General features: G+C 37.8%; 1 protein-coding gene across 1 annotated transcript; it reads left to right on the top strand.

Annotated features, from left to right (window-relative positions):
• Window positions 1-5,248: 5,248 nt before the first annotated feature.
• Window positions 5,249-7,478, top strand: LOC132548950 (uncharacterized). Its single transcript, XM_060212851.1, has 2 exons — window positions 5,249-5,324; window positions 7,048-7,478. The coding sequence occupies exons 1-2, from the start codon at window positions 5,249-5,251 to the stop codon at window positions 7,476-7,478; spliced, it is 507 nt and encodes a 168-aa protein (XP_060068834.1).
• The last annotated feature ends 309 nt before the right edge of the window (window positions 7,479-7,787 follow it).

The raw sequence follows: 7,787 nt of genomic DNA, 5'->3' as shown, positions 1-7,787 counted from the left end.
CGATATAGTCGTCCGTAACACCGCTGCTGAACAACGGTATAGTCGTGCGACGAAGTTTAACTCCTTTTTATTATATACTATATCTTAAGTTTGTGCAATTCTACAAATAATACGCACTATCGCACCTCGCACAAACATGTCATGTTATTATTAGTTTAGAGACGTCACGAGGTGACCCTCTACTTTTCTCTAAAGGGCCAGTTTGTTTCAGTAGAGAGCAAAATGGCGGCGCCAATTTCCATCGCTTCAAAAGGTAAAAGCTTGTGAAATATAAATTGTGAAATTGAACTGGATCAGTTTTATGAGAGTTGTCCCCCTTACATCGCAAAAAATAACAAGCCGAGCTGGGGTATCTTGGATTGGTCTTTCAGCATTGGGGCAACATTGACTGTAAACAAAAATGGAAAAGTTTGGGCAGACGACAAAAGATGACCACAACACAAAATGACTAACCGTAGAAAATCGTTATTATTTAGGAGGCTCGGGGTCTGTCCTCGTCCCCGTAAATTATACTGAACCTCTACAGAACCATAGAGGGACAGTAATGTATTGGATGCTCGGGGTCTGTCCTCGTCCCTGTAAATTATACTGAACCTCTATAGGAGGCTCGGGGTCTGTCTTCGTCCCTGTAAATTATACTGGACCTCTATAGAACCATAGAGGGACAGTAATGTACTGGAGGCTCGGGCTGTCCTCGTCCCCGTAAATTATACTGAACCTCTATAGAACCATAGAGGGACAGTAATGTATTGGAGACTCGGGCTCTGTCCTCGTCCCTGTAAATTATACTGAACCTCTATAGAACCATAGAGGGACAGTAATGTATAGGAGGCTCGGACTCTGTCCTCGTCCCTGTAAATTATACTGAACCTCTATAGAACCATAGAGGGACAGTAATGTATTGGAGACTCGGGTTCTGTCCTCGTCCCTGTAAATTATACTGAACCTCTATAGAACCATAGAGGGACAGTAATGTATTGGAGACTCGGGTTCTGCCCTCTTCCCTGTAAATGATACTGAACCTCTATAGAACCATAGAGGGACAGTAATATACTGGATGCTCGGGCTTTGTCCTAGTCCCTGTAAATTATACTGAACCTCTATAGAACCATAGAGGGACACTAATGTACTGGAGGCTCGGGCTCTGTCCTCGTCCCCGTAAATTATACTGAACCTCTATAGAACCATAGAGGGACAGTAATGTACTGGATGCTCGGGCTCTGTCCTCGTCCCCGTAAATTATACTGAACCTCTATAGAACCATAGAGGGACAGTAATGTATAGGAGGCTCGGGGTCCGTCCTCGTCCCTGTAAATTATACTGAACCTCTATAGAACCATAGAGGGTAAGTAATGTATTGGAGGCTCGGGGTCCGTCCTCGTCCCTGTAAATTATACTGAACCTCTATAGAACCATAGAGGGACAGTAATGTATAGGAGGCTCGGGGTCCGTCCTCGTCTCTGTAAATTATACTGAACCTCTGCAGAACCATAGAGGGTAAGTAATGTATTGGAGACTCGGACTCTGTCCTCGTCCCTGTAAATCATATTGAACCTCTTGTTGTGGAACCTCTGTTTACCTGACACGTCTGAGATTGTTTACCTGGCACGTCTAAGATTGTTATCCTGGCACGTCTGAGATTGTTTACCTGACACGTCTGAGATTGTTTACCTGGCACGTCTAAGATTGTTTACCTGGCACGTCTAAGATTGTTTACCTGACACGTCTGAGATTGTTTACCTGACACGTCTGAGATTGTTTACCTGGCACCTGAGATTGTTTACCTGACACGTCTGAGATTGTTTACCTGACACCTGAGATTGTTTACATGGCACGTCTGAGATTGTTTACCTGACACGTCTGAGATTGTTTACCTGGCACGTCTGAGATTATTTACCTGATACCTAAGATTGTTTACCTGACACGTCTGAGATTGTTTACCTGACACCTGAGATTGTTTATCTGACATATCGGAGATTGTTTACCTGACACCTGAGATTGTTTACCTGACACCTGAGATTGTTTACCTGACACCTGAGATTGTTTACCTGACATCCGAGATTGTTTACTTGACACCTGAAATTGTTTACCTGACACGTCTGAGATTGTTTACCTGACACCTGAGATTGTTTACCTGACACCTGAGATTGTTTACCTGACACGTCTGAGATTGTACACCTGACACCTGAGATTGTTTACCTGACACCTGAGATTGTTTACCTGACACGTCTGAGATTGTTTACCTGGCACGTCTGAGATTGTTTACCTGACACCTGAGATTGTTTACCTGACACGTCTGAGATTGTTTACCTGGCACGTCTGAGATTGTTTACCTGACACCTGATATTGTTTACCTGACACCTGAGATTGTTTACCTGACACCTAAGATAGTTTACCTGACACCTGAGATTGTTTAACTGACACCTGAGATTGTTTACCTGACACCTGAGATTGTTTACCTGACACCTAAGATAGTTTACCTGACACCTGAGATAGTTTACCTGACATGTCTGAGATTGTTTATTCAGTGACTACCACTTAAGTAGTATTTAACTGCGATAACTAAGCAGTACGGAGATAATGATAGAAAGGTACTGACGTGATAATTGTTGTGACTCCTTTGTTAGTAGATATCACAATTCTAATGATTTTACATTATCCCTAATATAAATCAATTGTAAGAGCTGCCAAACCCTTATCAGAACAACACAATTTCATCGATCGTTTTTTCTCAGCGTGGTACATTTGAGTGTATAGAAAATATGTGAATAGATGTTTTAATAAATCGGAAGTTTCAAAATTCGTGTGTGCCGTTTCGATGAGTACATTTCATCTCGATTATACATTTGAACAGTAAATCAGTGAAATAATATTGCCAGCACGGATAAGTCAATTATCAAATTTTCGAGGCAATTTGTCCCTTTATCACGTCACCAACATCATATAAATTATACAGATATATCCGTTAATTCAGCAAGAGGTTGTAGACCATCGTACATATATATACATATATGTAACAAAGGAAAGCCGAATCAAAATCCGTAGGTCGTTCAGATATATCTTATACCTAATTACAGCTCGCTGAGTAGAGCTTAAAGGCCCTGTCGGTTTGATAACTGTACCGTACTCTGCTGTGGTAGTACAATCATGAATATCTACATTGTACGATCACTAAATCTATATTGACATTTCTGCTGGTTATTTACTTGGGGTACCATGTTGTTTGGTTTATGTTTTTTTTGTTTCATTCCTTTGATGACAATTCTGGTTTGGTAATGATATGACACAATGCTATTACGCAACTACTATATAATTAACATAGTAAAACCTAGTTCTGGCTACTTTCTGTTACTTACAAAGCCATCTATGGCACTAATGTATGCTGTTGATTATGATGTACAAACCTGTGTATATCATTGTTTATTTCCCCTACTCTTTTCATATGTATATTGTTGTTTTTACGGCCTCATGTGTCCTTGGTCACCTCGCCATTAACTCGGTGACATATTGCACATCGATCATTTGTCATCATAACTGCTATGTTTGAAGGCTGTTGTTTTGACGAATGAATATTGTGTGGCATAAACGGGTTGAACTTTTTCAGAATCATTCATATTTCTGTTGATTTCCATACTAAAAGTGTTGGTAGCTCAATTCACAACTGATAACCTTATTATTCTTATTCTATATCTCATCATCCTCTTTTAAGTATTCTGTATAACATGGTGTATTCCCTTTTCATGAAGTATTCGGCGTATATATATGAGAGAGAGAGAGAGAGAGAGAGAGAGAGAGAGAGAGAGAGAGAGAGAGAGAGAGAGATTTCAGCTATTGAAAAGCAACATGTCAAGACAATCACAATCCAACCTAGAATTCATTTTAACTAGGACAAAATATGATAAAAGAAAGATTTACGAGGAGACTCCAGAAAAAAAGTACAGGGAGAATAAGACCAGGTGTTCCGAAAGCGTAAGCATCTTCTGCTTTATCGATGACCCGTAAATCTTTGACAATCCCAGAAAGTAAAGTCACAGTCTCAAACGAGGACACGGTATACAAAAACGAAACCAACAGGAAAACTAACGGACATCAAACACATATAGCTTAAAATCGTATAAGGAAATTGAATATTTCCCGATGAGATCACTTAGACGTTCGTACAATTTCACAAAATGTTTGATTAACCTGAATAGTTTGAAACTCTGTGTTACGAATTTGTCTATCAGTTGACGATGTCTTGTATATGAAGTAACTATAATTTCACCTAAATCGTGACTGATCATTTGTCTTATAGTCCAAAATTGTAATAAGACTTTTCGAAATGATATTAAGAATCAAATTTCAGTTGAAAAATCGCCACAAATATTTTGCATACACAATTAAGATACGCAATCTACACACATTTATACCACAAAGGACCCGCAAAACAAAAGAACACGTCTGTGATTAAATAAAAAGGATTTGAAAGGAATCAATGTAATGCTGACAACACATGATGTCACAATTTATAACACTGACCAGTGCAAGAAGACCTCCATTTATTAAATTATAACATTTCCTTCGCGGTCTGTTTGAGGTTAGACCACAAGTTGTAGCTTTCAAGTCTTCACATGCAGTGACGCATATTTCTGATTTAATTACATATCTATCTTATCCAATCGTATCTTTAAGAAAATATCCTTATACTTAATTTTACTAAACGATAATTACAGTAGTTTCCGGTATAGGATAGATATAAATATGTCTCAAATCCGATTCAAAAACAGATGTTTTACCTGGAGTGGATTTCGTATCTTTAAGTCGTCAAAGTAAGTAAATCAATACCTACCTGTTTCCGTTTGAAGTAGATGGTTATTTAGGTATATCCTTACATGGGTAAAATGTATACCTGTTCTTGGAACAGATCATTTTGTATAGGCGTTCCCATCACAAGAATACATGTAATTGGAGTAGATTATTTAAATAAATTATCTCAATAAATGCACCTGTATGGTTTGAATTAATAGTACGCTTACCCTTCCGAAACACCTTGTCTTATTCAGCTTGTAGTTTTCAAGAATCTTCGTGTAAAATTTTCTTCTGTTCATATTTTACACTAGTTTGATTGAATTTGAGTTTGGACTGTGCTCAAGTTAGCATGTTGGTATCTTTTTAACAATAAGGCATGTAAACATAATGATAATGACACATTATTGATTGCATAATTACTTTTGATTTGCATAATTTCAGTTTTCCCCAGATCATCACTATGATACAGTTGCTGTTTACAAGCGCCTGTCTGATATCATGTGTTTTGTGTAACTCCTACCTACGTCCATCCTACGGTGAGATCCAAACATTGTGTAGACAATATTAACATACCACCGGATGATCAATGTTATATACTGCGTATTGTATGTGTACTTGCAGCTGTCTTGGCAAGAACAAGGCAAAGAAGGCAAGATAATAATTTAAGAGGAAAATCCATTCCAAATCACCTTAATATGTAATAAATTTGGAAGACTGGCTTTTACTCAGAGGCATATGTTCATATCATAGTTTGATTTGCGTCTCATGGAAAGACGTACTATAAGGAGTTTTCTAATTAAAAATTTCTTCATAATTGCAAAATAAATACCAATGTTTTGTAAGCAGTGTAATGTTGACGATGCACTTTTCATCATGTCATGAATCTACTTTTAGAAACACATTGAAACCGGGGTTTTACCGTTTTTTTCATGGCTGATAAATATGACTTTTTTATCGGGAATAAAGTGACAGTATTTAAACTACTCATGAAGTTGGGAAAATATCGTTTCATAATGTATTATTCATCTTAAATTTATTAATTCCAATTTAGAATATGATATTTTGAAGATATGATATGGTGAGCGTGACATCATATTGAGGATATATTCGCTAGTCTTTGTCCACGTGCTTTGCGTTACCTTGTGTTACAGTATACATCATGTCAGGTTATCAAAAGTTCATCCAGTGTGACTTGTCAAGCTAGCAGTCTGTCTGGTTAGCCGTTTCGGAAAATTTCACGCGTTGTTGTCACTTTGGACAAATCTCTGATGTTACCGGAAGTTCATATAACATAAAAGCTAGGTCAAACTCCTAACATTCATTCTGTAATCTGATTCATAATGACGGTGTTGTGACAGGTATAATATGGATGTTTTCCAATTGTCGATACTGATTGGTTATTGACGAAATGTGTTTTTTGTATTTCCCCATACCTGTAAGAAGAATACAACGTGATGAATATATTACAGAACCGATATCGATCCTACATCGAATCAGTGAAAGGGCTTATGAACCATATCTATCCTAGGCTTCAGATATAATCAGTAGTACCACATCTATCAGAAAAATGTTTTATCATATTTTGCTTGCCAGTGAAATATAGTGATTTATTAATCCTTTGATCATCATTGAGGAAACCATACATCGTCAATAATGATATGGCGTTTTGACCAATCAGAGCGACGGTTTCTTGTCGCTGCATTCAAATTCACCGACTTTCCAGTTCGGACGCAAGGAAATCAAAGGTGGAATAAAGTGGGTTTTCATCGAATAATTCCCATGTACATTTCTAGCTTTCTCTCATTTACATTCAAACCATGAAGAATCTGTGGATATATTCTGTCATACAATACAATATTAAACAGTAAACCATTGGTTAAATCGTGACGTTCTAATGTCTTCTGAGATATCTAATCATTCTCTCAGAAACACGACGTTTTCAATTTATAAAGGCCGTGGTACGTTCACAAGGAAATATTAATTTGTCTTTATCAATCAAATGACGTTAGCACATTGTTAATCTTAACTAAACGCATTACTAACACACTTATTATGACAGGTGTGTTCCATACTCCTTAGCACTAAGCAGAGAGGTGATAGTTGTTATTGCTGTTTCAATTAAAAGTAAAAATGTAATTGAAATGTTATCGTTAAACGATGTACATGTATTAAAATGGTGATACAACAAAACCTATTTAGATAGTTACAAACACATTGATAATGCAATGTATGACGATTGATATCTTATCATTTGTATAGGCCCAGAGAATGTTGGCGGGGTGGCAACCACTGGTCCGCTACGTGATGGAGGTGGATTTTTCGGCAGACGTGCAGAAGGGTCCGCCTTTGCCGGTCTGGTTTCTGGACGCAGAGGAGATGCTGTGTTTGGTGGTCAGGTATCAGGCCAAAAAAGAGCAGGTGTATTTGGAGAAAGAGGAACAGGTTTTGGGTTTGGCGATTTAGTGACAGGTCGAGGAGTCGGCTCAGACAGTGCGAGTCGCTTTAGAGGACGAAATGTGGGCCCTAGGATTAACGATGACTTTGTGACAGGACGTGTAGATCGTCGCTGGAGACAGGGTAGCAGTGGATGGACAGACAGAAGGGATGATAGTTGGAGAGACACCAGAGGAAGTCAGTGGGCAAACAGACGTGGAGTTAGGCCTGAAGCACCAGTTAGATCTTATAACTAGTTAGATAAAACATTAATAAAGTCTACCAGAGCGTTACAATTGGTTTATTATTGAACGTACTCCTAATGTTACCATATACGTTTTGCGAGAGATATGATTTTTAAACGACAAACATACACATATGGAAGTGTATCTCCGTGTTGTACGATAGGTGCCTCTTTACTAATTATAAAAGATAAACAAATTGAAATGTGTAATAAATATAAAGACAAATGTCTTATTTATATATTGTCCTAGGACTAATAACTTTCCTTTTACAAGAACATGTATTTGTGTTTCTCACTAAATGCTTGAATAATGTTTTTGTTA

The sequence above is a fragment of the Ylistrum balloti genome, unplaced genomic scaffold (genome assembly GCF_031769215.1).
Source record: "Ylistrum balloti isolate Yb309-2 unplaced genomic scaffold, AGI_CSIRO_Ybal_v1 Utg370038, whole genome shotgun sequence".
In the NCBI taxonomy this organism is placed as follows: domain Eukaryota; kingdom Metazoa; phylum Mollusca; class Bivalvia; order Pectinida; family Pectinidae; genus Ylistrum; species Ylistrum balloti.
Note: the sequence above shows the minus strand (reverse complement) of the source record. Positions and strands in the feature narration are given on the sequence as shown.

Coding starts and splice junctions, on each gene's coding strand:
- LOC132548950 (XM_060212851.1), top strand. CDS start 5,249: ATGATACAGTTGCTGTTTACAAGCGCCTGTCTGATATCATGTGTTTTG. Junction 5,325..7,047: donor CTACCTACGTCCATCCTACG/GTGAGATCCAAA, acceptor TCATTTGTATAG/GCCCAGAGAATGTTGGCGGG.